The sequence below is a fragment of the Gavia stellata genome, chromosome 33 (assembly GCF_030936135.1).
Source record: "Gavia stellata isolate bGavSte3 chromosome 33, bGavSte3.hap2, whole genome shotgun sequence".
In the NCBI taxonomy this organism is placed as follows: domain Eukaryota; kingdom Metazoa; phylum Chordata; class Aves; order Gaviiformes; family Gaviidae; genus Gavia; species Gavia stellata.
Window position 1 is genome coordinate 996,568 of NC_082626.1, and position 13,379 is coordinate 1,009,946.

The following is a 13,379-nucleotide window of genomic DNA, read 5'->3' on the forward strand; positions in this document are numbered from 1 at the left end:
GAGCAGCAGCTCGGGGGGGGGGGGGCTGAGCAGGTTGGGGGGTGACCCCCAGTCCCCCCCCGGGGTTTCCCCGGCCGGGACGAACCCCCGTGGCGCTGGGCTCCGGCAGCACGGGGTGCAGGGTCAGGCCCCGCTCCAGCCCGGCGGGGGAAGGTTTGTGCCTCCCCGGGGGGCAGAGGGGTCTGACCCCCCCTCCCCAATCCCTGGACCTCTCGGGGGCCCCCAGACCCCCCCCCAGTTGGGGCTGATTCAGGGTGCTGGGCTGAGCCCTGCCAAACTCATTGCGTGCGCCGGCAGGGAGAAGAGCTGCTGGGAGGGGTAAAAGGGGTTTTTTTTTGGGGGGGGGGGAAGGTGTTGTCCGCAGCTGGAGGGGACAGGGAAGGGACAGGGAAGGGACAGGGAAGGGACAGGGAAGGGACAGGCGCCAGGGCGGGGCTGCTCATGTGAACCTCTGCGACGGGAAGCGCCGCCCCGGGCCGGGATCCTCTTTGGGGCCGGGATCCTCTTTGGGGCCGGTTCTCGCTCCCCGGTAATAAAACCCCAAAGAGCTGCAGCAGCTCAGGGCCACTTGGCCGCTTTGGGGTGCCCCCCCCCTCCCCCCCCCCCCCCAAAACCCAGGCTGGACCCCCCCTCCCAGCCAAAGAGGTGTCCCCGAGGGTGGCTGGGCCATCACGGGACTCCAGGAGGTGGTGATTTCCCAGCTGCACCCCCCAGTGCTCCTGTGGGGCAAAGAAATAATCCCGAGAGGGTGGGCGGCAGCGGGGCCCCCCCCGGGGAAGGATCCGGCTGGAAAACCGCCGGTTGGGTTTGGTGGGGAAGGGGGGCTGGGAAGAGCCGGGATTTGGGGGGGCGCAGCCCCAAATCCCCTGGGAAAGGAGCCGGGGGGGAGTGCTTTACCCCCCCCGCAGCCACCGCCCGGGCTCGTGCCTCGGTTTCCCCGCCAGCGCGGGGCCTCTTCCTCCCGGCGGCGCACGCGGGCGGCGCGTGGCCTCCTCGTGCTCGCGGCCGCCACCGCCACCGGTATTTTCACCCCCTACGCCGGGAGGGCGGCACGAGGCCCCGTGGGGGCGGTTTTGGGGGGCGGTTTCGGGGGGCCGGGGGACGTGCCGGCGTGTGTCACCCCGGCTGTGCCTCCGCCCCGCGGCACCCTGGCGCCCCGCACCCCGGGAGCGAGGGTGTTTTCCAGCGAGGCTGTGGCCGCATCCCCATCCCGCCGCGAAGAAGGGAGCCGGAACGCCGCCGCGCCACGTCACCCCGTGCCGGGACGAGCACCCGGGGCGGGGAGGGCCCCATGGGGCCCAAAGCTGTGGGATGCTCCGATCCCGGCGGCTCCGCATCCTTCTGGGGACATCCCTGTCCCCATCCCATTCCCATCCTATGTCATCCCAGTCCCCATTCCCATCCCAATCCTGTCCCATTCCCATCACTGTCCCAATCCCCATTCCTATCCCCCTCCCCATCTCCATCCCCGTTCCCATCCCCAATCCCATCCTATTGCCATCCCCAATCCCATCCCATCCCATCCCCATTCCCATCCCATCTCAATCCCATTGCCATTCCCATCCCAATCCCATCCCCATTCCAATCCTATTGCCATTCCCATTCCAATCCCATTGCCATCCCCAATCCCATCCCATCCCCATCCCAATCCCACCCCACTGCCATCCCCATTCCCACCCCAATCCCATCCCATCCCCATCCCAATCCCATCCCAATCCCACCCCACTGCCATCCCCAATCCCACCCCAATCCCACCCCACTGCCATCCCCAATCCCATCCCATCCCCATCCCAATCCCATCCCAATCCCACCCCACTGCCATCCCCAATCCCACCCCAATCCCACCCCACTGCCATCCCCAATCCCACCCCAATCCCACCCCACTGCCATCCCCAATCCCACCCGGTCCCGGTCCCACCCCGGGGTTCCTGCTGCCCCCGGTGCCGCGGTTGGTGCCGGCACCTCTGGCCCAGCTGGCCCCGGGCGGGAGCCGGCGCGGGCCCCACGCAGGAGCGGGGCCGGGGCAGCTCGGGGCTCCGTGGGGCGGCCGGCGGGGGGGCCTGGCTGGGGGACCCCCACCCCGCGGGGCCCCGGCCGGGCCTGTGCCGCGCTGCCGCCTCCAGCGCCTCCCGGGGCGATCCGGGCCGGCCGAAGCCGGGGAGCAGAGCCCTGCTCTGGGGGGCAGAGGCTCCGTCGCCCCCCGGAATGTCGGGGGGGCAGCTCGGATCCCTTTTTCCCAGCAACCCGCTGGCTTCGGCCCACGGTACCGCCAACCGCCGCGGCCGCGGCCCCCCCGGCTCCGCTCTTTCTGCCCATACTTGGCCCGGAGCAGGGCTGACCCTTCACCCACTTGGAGGGCGGCTCCGGCACCCCAGGACCGTGCCAGCGGGGAACGGGGACCGCGGCTCGGCCCCACGCCTCGGCGCCGGCCGCCGGGAGGGGAAACTGAGGCACAGAGGGCAGCCGGAGCAATGGGCGCCGGGGGGGTCTCCCCGTGGATGAGTGTAGGGGGTCCCCGTGAGCCCCACACCCATGGGAGCAACTGGGGCGTCACCGGTGTCACCGGCCGGCGGTGTGGCACGTACAGGGACCTCACTCACCCCACGGGGAGTCGGGGTCACCGGGGCCGAAGGTGCGGGTTGGGGAGCGTGGCCGGACAAACCGCACGGGCCTGGCATGGCCGGAGCCGCCGGCGTCCCGGCGATAAGGCCCCTACGTGCCGAGCCGGTGCCGCGCCGCGCCGGCAGCGGGGAGATAAGGGCAGGTTGGGGGTGGGGGGGGAAAGGGGCTCTGGCAGGACGGGGAAACTGAGGCACAGTGGATTTGCATGTGGGCACAGCCGGAGAGGACCGGGACCCCGCCACAGGGCTCTGGTGCCGGCCCCGTGTCCCCGCTCCGGGGGTGCCGGTTGAGGTGTGGCAGGGGGGCTCACCGCAGCCCCCCGGCAGCGAGCGGCCGGGTGACGCGGGCGGCTGCCAAGTCGGGGAGGGGTGAGGGAGCGGAGCGCTCTGCCGGAATCCCGCTGCTCGGCTCCGCCAGCACCCCGGCCCCTTTTTCCATCAACTTTCACCTACATCCCCCAAAAAAGGGCCGGCGGAAGGGGGATGCGGCCGTGCCAGCTCCAGCGGCGATGGAAAGCCAGGCAGGCACCGATGCCGCGCACGCGGCTTGGCCGCAGGCAGGAATTTTGCACCCCGAGGCCCAGGCTGGTCTCCCAGGGCCGCACCCCGGCCCTGCCTCAGTTTCCCCTCCCAGCCCTCAGCGCTCACCCCGCTCCCCAGTGCCGCTTTTCCACCAGATTTTGTCTTTTCACCCCGGAGAAATCCGAGATCTGGAGAATCCAGAGGCCTGGGGAGCCGCCACAGCGAGGGCAGGGGGCTCCGCTCCCACCCCGGCTGCTCCCGCGGCCGCAGGCTCGGCAGAGCTCGGCTCGTGCCAGGCCGCCGGCGATCCGGCCACGGGGTGTGCAAAAATGGGGAGAAAACCCTCCTTTGAGCGATTACGGCTGGAGTCGCTTCTCCAGGCAGCAGCGAGCCGCCGCGCTGTACCCAAAAAAGGCCCAGCAGCTGCACCGCGGCGGCTGCGGTTGGGTGCCCCGCTCAGTTACCGGAGGCAGCACCCAAAGGCGGGTGCCGCGACAGCACCCAGCTGCGCCGGTGGATGCATCACCCCCCCATGGTGACCCCACCGCCGCTTTCGGGGCCCCGGCAGTGCCCCCCCCCCCCCGCGGCCACGAGCTCAGCCAGCGCCTCAGGGAGAGAGATCTTTATTAAAACCACGGCCCGCCCGGGGCGCGTGCACGGCCATACAAAATAGACACTTCCTTCGCTTTTCCCCCAAAACCCCACGTACAAAAGAGTAGAAAAGGAGTTTTTCGTGATCGCCGGTCGCGGCTTCCACCGCCCGAGGCAGCCGGCGGGATGCAGGCGCTCTTCACGCCCCCCGCACCGGGAAGAGCCAGCCCCCCGGCTTGGGTTCCGCCGGGATGAGCCAGGTTTGGACAAGCTTTTGGTCAGGACAGCTTGCGTGGTGACGGTAAGAGGGAACCGGGTGGGAATTCTGCTGGGACAGGGGGAGCGCCGGCTGGCGTCTCCGGCGGGATGCCATCGGCCCCCGCAGTGCTGCCCAGGCCAGCGGAACCGGCGACCAGGGGAGGCCGGTGTGGCGGTTACCGACGGGGATCGAGGGACTAGGGACTCTGTCAGCTTCCGTGGGCTGAGAAGGTAACACACGGGGATCAACGCCACGGATGTGGAACCGGGGAGCCGAGCTTCCGACCGGAATTCTAGAGAGAGAACGGGCCGGCATGCGGGGCAGCACTGCTGGGACGGGGTCAGCTTCTCCGGGACAGGCGGGGAACCGAGGCGCGGGGACAGGCGGCGCCCGCGTCGGTCGAAGGCGTTTTCTGACGGAACGCCTGGTTTTTGGAAGTCTTTTTCGGCCGGACTCCGCCTCTCCTCGGGGGGTGCCGCGCAGGCCTTTGAGGCCTTTGCACCTCCCCGGCTCCGCCTCAGGATTCTCCCGCTGCTTCCCACCGAAGCGCCTCGGTAGTCTGGGGTTTTTTCGGAAGACTTTGGCTGCGAGCGAGGTGCGAAGCCAGCCCTGGGCCACGCCAGGGTTCCTCGGCACAGCCCGCACGGGAGGGAACACAGACTCAGACTTCACCACCTCTTCCACGCTCACCGCCGGGAGCCGCCGGGACACCCGTGCCCCTCAAGCGGCCGCTCCTCCGGCAGCGGGGCGCGCCGGGCGAGGTCCGCGCTGCCGCAAGGCCCCCGTCACGGTGGAGCCAAGAGTCCAAGAACAAGCGGGAGAGTTAGCCCTTGACTCGGCACTCACTGCACGTTGTTGTTGGCGACGCAGGGGTCCACCTGCGGGAGGAAGCCCAGGGGCCCTTGAGATCCCTGGGGAGCCGATCCCGAGCCGAAGGCCCACCGCAGCCCCTCCGCCGCGGCCGCCCCGCCGGGGCTCTGCCCCCCGCCCGCAGCAGCGCTGCCACTCACCTCCGTGTAGGTGGGGGGCGGCATGAACTTGAACTCGGGGGCGTACATGAAGATGGGGCTGTCGAAGCTGTCGGGATCATCCAGGAGCGGCGTGGTGGGGCTCTCCAGGCGGTGGTCTTCGGGAACGATGTCCAGGTAGCAGGGGGGAGCTGCGAGGGACGGAGGGAGCCCTGAGCTCTCGGGGATCCCCTGCGCTCCCCCGCGGCACCCCACCCCGACCCCTCTCAGCCCCCCCAAACTTGGGGGGTCCCAGGGGTGCCCACCGAGGAAGCCCTGGCCGTCACCAGGCTGCCACTCACCTTCCGGAGCGTCGGGGAGGTTCAGGTCCACCCAGCTCATCTCGGAGCTGGTCTGGCTGGCCATGCTGGAGCTGCGGCTGCCGATGCCCGAGCGGCTGCCGATGACGAGGGGCAGCTCCAGGATGATCTTCTTGGAGCCGGGGACGCTGACGTAGATCTGCGAGGGGAAAGCGCGGGGTTTTAAGGGGCGTCGGGAGCCCAGAGGGGACGGAGTTTACCGCCTGACGAGGCGAGGAAGAGCAACGGCAACCGGCGGCGCTCACCTGCAGGAAATACTCCACGCGCAGGATGTTGCAGCCCAAGATGGACGGTTTGAGCTTCTTGACGCGGATGGTTTTGCCCCGCCAGGACTCGGACATGCCCGAGATGATGTGGTTGCCTCGGACGCAGGAGAGTTTCTGGGTGAAGACCTTGGTCTGGCCGTTGGCCAGGTAGGTGTGCTTGGCGACGATGGCCGCTTTGGGCACCACAATGCGGGAGCAAGTGTTCTCGAAGTCGGCGTTGATGCAGATCTCGTCACCTGGGGAGGGGAAAACGTTGGGCGGTTGGGAAGGTCGGAGCCTTTTCCTTGCGGGAAGCCCGTTTCAGCTGCCCCCCACCCGGCCCCCCGTCTCCCCTCCTCCAAGAGAGGAGGACAGGCTCTTACCTTCACAAAACCCTTTCCTGTCGATCTGGGCGCTGACCGACACGCGGCCGTCGGGAATGAACATACAGGACACCTTCTTCTCCTTCTTGGCAGCAATCGGGGACTGCAGAGAGACCAGACTGTTACCGAGGGGAACCCGCCCGCCGCCCCCACCTCACTGCCCCTTTCCTTCCTCCCCTTTGGCAACAGAAGCTTCGAGTTCCGCACGAGGCTCAAGCGGAAGCAGAACAAGCGCCTCGCTTTAGAGCTGGCTCGGTGTAGGTTTCTAGAAGTAACCGGGACTTCTTAAGAACTAAGTATTTAATCCGCGCCCAGCGATAAAGCCTCTTAGGGGAGTCTTAACGGCAGAGGTCGGACTGACCCCAGCCAAGGGCTCTTCTCCCTCCTAACGCCTGCCGAGACCCAGCCCTCTCCGAGGGAAGCGGCACTCACCAGCAGCTCCGGAGTGTTCACGTCGACAGGATCCATGACCTCGAAGCGCTTCTTTATCTCCTGAGTGGGAAAGGACGGGCGCTCCAGGAAGGCTTTCACCCAATAATCCACACAGCCGTACTTTCCCTTGAAGGTGGTGCCCAGAGGCCTGTGGGAAGAGACGCTTGTGAGACACATTTGAGGCACCAAGAGGGTCTTCCATAGGGATCCAGTTTCGTTTTAAGAGGCGGCGTTCGTCCCATACTCACCCCTGGGGAAGCTCGAAGCCGAATTTGTACTCGTATTTGTTCCCGGGTCTCAGGATTACAGAGCCGTCCCCATCTGGGAAAAGAAAAGGGGAAGGGAAGCGTCAGCTGAAGCCCCGTGGGTCCGTTCCGAAGCTCCATCCTCTGTTCTGCTTACAGAGGCGGCGATGAAGCTGAGCTGAAGCCGCATCAGCTGTTGGCGAAGAGCCACCCACACCTGCCCCCAAGAAAGGCCCGAGAAGCCGGCGTCTCCTGGAAGCAGGGAAGCGCTGCTCCTTCCATCTCACTCCTCTCAACATCCCCATCCCCAGGCAGAACACCGTGTCCTGATGCACTTCGCTCCCTGGCACCTCTCCTCGCCACACCCTACTTCCACTTCGCGGGAGCACCAAGCACCCGCTCCTCTCCCCAACTACTGCCTTATCTCCATGACTTCACGTCACCCCGCTTATCTCCCGGGACGCTTTGCCAAGTCCCTATCTCTCGCCTTCCCTGGAGCCAGCCTAAGAGGGAGGCTGCCGAAGGGAGTTCTCCACGTCCCGGGGAAGAGGCTCCCTTGTCTCGGGCGAGATCCGCTCTCGCCCCTCCCTGACCACCACCCATCCAGCGGCACCCAGCCGAGGCCAACTCCAGTACTCGCTCCCCGCGGGCGTACGCCGTCGCCGCCTGTTCTGCCAGCTGCGCCGGCGGCTTCTGTACGCTCCGGCAGGCAGCTCGTCCGGCTCTTGGTTAAGGTCTAGTCAGGGCTCGGCAGCCCTCGGCTTTCAAACTTTGAACTTGACTTAGCTGAGCCCCGCTGTCCTCTGCCTGTTCAGGTTCCGGCGAACCTGCTTGTTTCCCCCAAGGCTCACCCAACATCCAACCCCACTTTCGCCTCCCCGCCGAGCCCCGACACCAGCGAAACGCCGCGGCTCCTCACCGCGCCACCAGCCCAGTCGACGCGTACCCAGAGAGGAGGCAACCAAGGACTCGCTCCAGCCTCCCCAGAGACCAACCAGCAGGAAAAGCCGCCGGTCAGCGGTCAGCTCTCAGGCCCTTCCCTCCCCACCACCTCCTGCCGCCCCAACTCCCTTCTCCCGGCCCCACATCCTCACCAGTGGGCTGCTCCTCCAGGGTGAGGACGTCCTCGAAGCGCAGGTACTCCATCTCCTGCCTGCACTGCTGGGGGCCCTTGGCCCAGTTGACTTTGGCCACCCCGCAGGCCAGCACCTTGACGGCGCTGACGCGAGTGACCTCGGCCACCTCCACCAACACGCGCCCGGCCACCTTCTCCCCACTGCAGTAGACCTTCTCAGGCTCGCTGAAGGCCATCAGGAAGGTCTTCACCTTCTTGAACATCACCATGGCTGAGGTGAGCGTGGGGAAAGGCTCTTGCGAAACCAGCGAGGGGGCTGCACAGGCCAAGAACCGCGGGGCTTTTTTTCCCCTGGTGAGGAAAAAACACCCTGAAAGCGTCTAATTTTAGTCAAAAAGGGCACTTTCAGCCTTCGCTCGCTAGAGGTGAAGGGGATAAGCCGCGCCGCGCCGCGCCACAGCCGTCCGCACCGCCCGCAGCCCTCAACGCTTTGAGAGCGGCCCCCGCCGGCCGCGGCCTTTTATAGCCTCCGCCTCCCCGCCCTCCCCCCGCCCGCGCTTGTTGATGCCAGGAGCGCCACGCCGAGGGCGCGTGGCCAGGCGTGCTGCTCGCGTGATCAGCGCCCCCATTGGCCGCCGCCGCCTTGTTTACAGCCCCGCCGTCCAATCAGCGCGCCGGGTGCGGAGCGTGGACAGCGTGTGAAGGAGAGGCGAGCGTGTTCAAGGGAGAGGAGGGTGGAGGGGGGGACGGTGAGGGGGACGGAGTGACAGCGCGGCAGGCCAATGGGGAGCGAGGACGAGCGGCGGCGGGGGCCAATGGCGAGCGGGGAACAGGATGTAATGTTCTGGGCCGGGAGGGAGGGGGAGCGCCCTCAGGGTCGGGGCCGTCCCCGGGTTGGGACCTACTGGGCTGGGCCGGGCGGTACTGGGCGAACTGGGAGCGGCTTGGCAGGGCCTGCGGTGCTCCCCTCACCCCTCCGGGGCCTTCCTTCCCCCTTCCTCAGCCCCCCACCCCCAGGGCGGCCTGCGGGCTTTTCCACAGGCCCCCCGGCCTCCCCTCAGCCAGCACCTGAGGCGTTTCCTCAGCCCCCCTCCGCCGTACCCCCGCTCCCCCCACATAACCTGAAGTAAAAAAGGACGGATTTGGGGTAAGGGATGGAAACCTGACCCTGGGGGCCTCCCTCTGTCCTTCTGGGGGGTAATGGGGGGGGGGGGGGGCGCTTTCCACAGCCCCCCGCAACCCAGCCCTGAGGGATCTGTTCCCCCTCGCCGCGATCCGGGGACCCTTCCCAGAAATATCCCCCTCAACGCGCCGTCATAGCGCTAAAAGCGAAGCGTGACACCCCCTCCCGCTCCCCCCGGCGCTTCGGGATCCTCCGAGTCAGCGTCTTGAGGCCGGGGCGGGGGGGGGCACAGAAAGTAGCCGGTGAGAAAATCTGAGGCGAATGTTTATTTTTAAGATCGCAATGTCTAGCTGTTTCTCGCCGTTCGCTGTAGAAAATGGGGGATTTTTTTCCGTCAACACCTTGATCGGAGGGAGGGCAAACAACCACATCCTTCCTATAAACCCTGCCCGCGGCAGGCCCCTCGTCCCCGTTTTCCAGCCGGGATTTGGGGAGCGGGGACTGTTGCGTTGTGCCTGTAGGAGCCTTTCGACTCAGAGAAACCCTCGAATTTTCCTTCCTAGATAATTTTTGCTGAGCAGACATTCCTCTCCGGCAGGCGGGGGCTATTTTGCCCTTGGTTTTAAAAGCCGTTAATGCTTTTACAGTTCAGGAAAAGACAGGGAGTGGAGGAAACGGGAGAACAATATTTTTGGAGCCACCCAACGAGGCAGGAGTGGAAAACAGGAGCTCTCAAGACCTCCCCACCCCCACGAGGAAAAGGGATCTGTTTTTGTTAGGAGGTGTCTCCGTTGTCCTTCGGAGCTTGTTTGTCCGTGTGTTTCTGGCACACACCGTGCTTTTCTTTCTCTGCCATCCTCTCCTTCCCCCGGAGTTAATTCACACCTGTTAGTATAAACCGATAAACCGGCCAGATAAACTGTAGGGCATAAACTGTTCGCCTGCCGAACTGCAGGACAGATTTCCTTGCTGCGAGAGAATTATTTCACAATTAGGGACGTAATGGAGGAACTGCAGCTTTTTCCTGCCGCCTCTGGTCCCGGCAGGCTCGCCCCATTGTCTCTCGTGGCACACTAGGAAAAAAGGTGCCGGATTAACGAAGAATTGCGGATTTGTTCTAATTTGGCAAAGCGAGGAGAGCTCTCTTTCCAGCCTTGCCAGCTATGGGATATTTAATCCCAAAGACCCCAGCTTGGATCTGCGCCCGGCGTTCCCTTCGGAGCCGTGTTTACGCTCTCCCTCTCCAGTTTCCCCCGGTGCCCGTCTTTCCAAGGAACATGTATCCAGCCTGGCTCTCGTGGCCCACAGCTGCTCGCTCTCGGACAGTAAAACACGTTCCAGCAATGTCAAAGGACGATCGAGTCCTCAGCTGAAGAGTTTGCCAAAGATACTGTCCAAGACACGTTCCACGGCCTGAACCCTCGCCAAATTCCTCTTTATCTGTCGATCAGCTTTTGCCCTTTGCTCCCCTGACCCCTATCCGGCTGGAAATGCCTCTCCAGCCCTTCTGCAGAAGAAGGAGCGGCTGTAATTTCCTCAGGGCTGAGGCTCGGTTCACAAGGTTCCCCACACAAGCAGCACCCTGGCTTAAACAAGGGTTTCGGAAACGCTTAGGAGTTCTAGCTTGTGACAACGAAAGCTGCAAAATGTCACGTCTCCCTCAAAAAACAAGGGCATCAGAAGGGAAACCGCTTGCGTTTCTGGACAGAGACCAGCTCTTGGGGGCTTCCTTGCTCCCACTAAACAATTAGTTTACGGCATTCACCCCTGTATTGGGTTTGCGTGGCAGCGCTTTGGTAGCGGGGGGGCTACAGGGGTGGCTTCTGTGAGAAGCTGCTAGAAGCTTCTCCTATGTCTGATAGAGCCAATGCCAGCCGGCTCCAAGACGGATCTGCCACTGGCTAAGGCTGAGCCCATCAGCAACAGTGGTAGCGCCTCTGTGATAACGTATTTAAGAAGGGGGGGAAAACCGGGAAGGGGCAGCCAGAGAAGAGAGGAGTGAGAATATGTGAGAGAAACAACTCTGCAGACCCCAAGGTCAGGGAAGGAGGGGGAGGAGAGGCTCCAGGCGCCGGAGCAGAGATTCCCCTGCAGCCCATGGTGAAGACCATGGTGAGGCAGGCTGTGCCCCTGCAGCCCATGGAGGTCCACGGCGGAGCAGATATCCACCTGCAGCCCATGGAGGACCCCATGCAGGAGCAGGTGGATGCCCGAAGGAGGCTGTGACCCTGTAGGGACCCCACGCTGGAGCAGGCTCCTGGCAGGACCTGTGGAGCCGTGGAGAGAGGAGCCCACGCTGGAGCAGGTTTGCTGGCAGGACTTGCGATCCCGCGGGGGACCCACGCTGGAGCAGTCTGTTCCTGAAGGACTGCACCCCGTGGAACGGACCCATGCTGGAGCAGTTCGTGAAGAACTGCAGCCCGTGGAAAGAACCCACGTTGGAGAAGTTTGTGGAGAACTGTCTCCCGTGGGAGGGACCCCACGCTGGAGCAGGGGAAGAGTGTGAGGAGGAAGGAGCGGCAGAAACAACGTGTGATGAACTGACCGCAACCCCCATTCCCCGTCCCCCTGCACCGCTCGGGGGGAGAGGTAGAGAAAATCGGGAGTGAAGTTGAGCCCGGGAAGAAGGGAGGGGTGGGGGGAAGGTGTTGTTTTTTAAGATTTGGTTTTACTTCCATTATCCTACTCTGATTTTGATTGGTAATAAATTAAACTAATTTCCCCAAGTCAAGTCTGTTTTGCCCATGATGGTAATTGGTGAGTGATCTCCCTATGTCCTTATCTCGACCTATGAGCCTTTTCCTCATATTTTCTCTCTCCTGTCCAGCTGAGGAAGGGGAGTGAGTGAGCAGCTGTGTGGTGATTAGTCCGGCTGGGCTTAAACCACGACAGCCCCCCTCTCAGCTCATTTCCCACGGGGATCGTGGTGCTCGGAGGGTCCCTCCAGCCTCCACCCAGAGCAAAGCTACTGCTGAGGGTGGGTGGGGAGAGGGGCCGGAGCCTTGTCCTCTCCGGGTGTGCCCGGCCGGGGGCGAGGGACGGCGAGGAGAGCTGTGTGACTGACGTTACACACTGGGGATAACCCGGTTCAAAAGCTGCAGGGTTGGGCTGAGCGAGAAACCTGGCCCTGAGGTAACTCACTGGAAGCCGGGGCTGCTGCGTGGGTCACGGAGAAGGAATGGGGTAAGGTAGAAACCGGGCAGCGCAACAGCCTTCAGCCCCGCGCTCCGTGCCGGCCACGTCGTGCCTCGCTGGAAACTGCCCTTCTTCCCACCATCTGTCGGCGCGGAAGTCAGGGACACAACACGACGATCAATATGATCAGGTTGATGCCGCTTTATTGCTCAGATAGCTCAGTTCATATACATTCTGTTGTCGCATTACACGCGCCGTCGGCCTTATGATTGGTTTTCAGCAAGGAAACACGCGACTCTAAGCATTCTACCATTGGTTAAAGCTAGCTGTCCACGCGAACGTGGCTCCCGCCTATACCCCGGTTGAAGTTCTGTCTTTATCATGCTTTCTTCCCTTTTCTTGTTCTGCTTTTAGATTACACAGCATTCATGCTGCCTGAATGTAACCTTTCAGTCCGTATCGTTGTCTGCTCATAACCTTTGAGTACAGAGGCCTACATCCAAGTTAAGTACAGATCTTCAGTGCTTGGAGTGTTCACAGGATGTCCATTCCTTACCAGAAAATCTCCCACAACCATCCATCTGAATCCCGCTTGTCATAAAAGCCCAATGCTCAGAAAACCCTTTTTTCCCCCCAATCTGGCTTATCGGGAGCCGCTACCCGTCGTTGCCTGGAGAAGCCAGGCTCCTCTCGCGGCCGGCTGTCCTTTGCCCCCTCTATCAGACAACCGGCTGCCACCCCTGAATTTCTTAGAGAGCTGGTGGGTGCAGCCCGGGAGCGTCTCGGTGCTGTTTTCTGGTTTTTTCACCATATATGGTTGCTTCCAGCAAATTCGAGGCGAGGAGGCGGGGGAAGAGAAGGACGCGAAGGGATTCACAGTGGCCGGAGCGAAGGGACAGAGTGTGCCTGTTGTGCAGTCGAGAACGGGACCTGGGGCAGAAAAGGCATTTCCTTTGGCGAGGTTGTTTATGTACAGGGAATGTAATAACTAAATCCCACGCTGATTGCATCGGGTGCGTGTCGCTGCAGCTGGAAAACGAGGGACTGTGGGACTTGGGTGGCTCCTGGAAAGCCGCTGCTTGTCCCACGCTCGGTTTCTGGCTGCTCGCGTTTGGCTGTGGCCACGGCAGTGATTCAACAGCAAAAGGGCCGCCTGAGGTTTCTAGGTTTGAAAGCGGGCGGTGAAGCAAGGGGAGCGTCTCTGTTTCAGTTTCTAAATAAAACCAGCAGTTTTTGCTGAGGCTGTTAAGGTTTGCGGTGCCCGGCTTGAGGCAGGGGAGCACAGCGCCGCCGGGTCCCAGGAATACCGAGGTGTTTCCCAGGGATCTACCCGAAACGGGTTGGAAAACTCTCAGTCCAGATCCCCGTTAGGGGTTTCCAAAATCAGCTTTTTTTTGCTGCTTTCATCCCCAGCGATGCCT

General features: G+C 63.5%; 1 protein-coding gene across 1 annotated transcript; it reads right to left on the reverse strand.

The window, feature by feature from the left end:
• Positions 1 to 3,750: 3,750 nt before the first annotated feature.
• Positions 3,751 to 8,162, reverse strand: TXNIP (thioredoxin interacting protein). The gene is made up of 8 exons (XM_059832181.1): positions 7,720 to 8,162; positions 6,629 to 6,701; positions 6,381 to 6,528; positions 5,949 to 6,051; positions 5,566 to 5,822; positions 5,303 to 5,459; positions 5,004 to 5,152; positions 3,751 to 4,871 (listed from the first exon to the last, which is right to left on the reverse strand). Exons 1-8 carry the CDS (start codon positions 7,967 to 7,969, stop codon positions 4,836 to 4,838), a joined length of 1,173 nt encoding a protein of 390 aa, XP_059688164.1. The 5' UTR covers positions 7,970 to 8,162; the 3' UTR covers positions 3,751 to 4,835.
• Between the last annotated feature and the right edge of the window lie 5,217 nt (positions 8,163 to 13,379).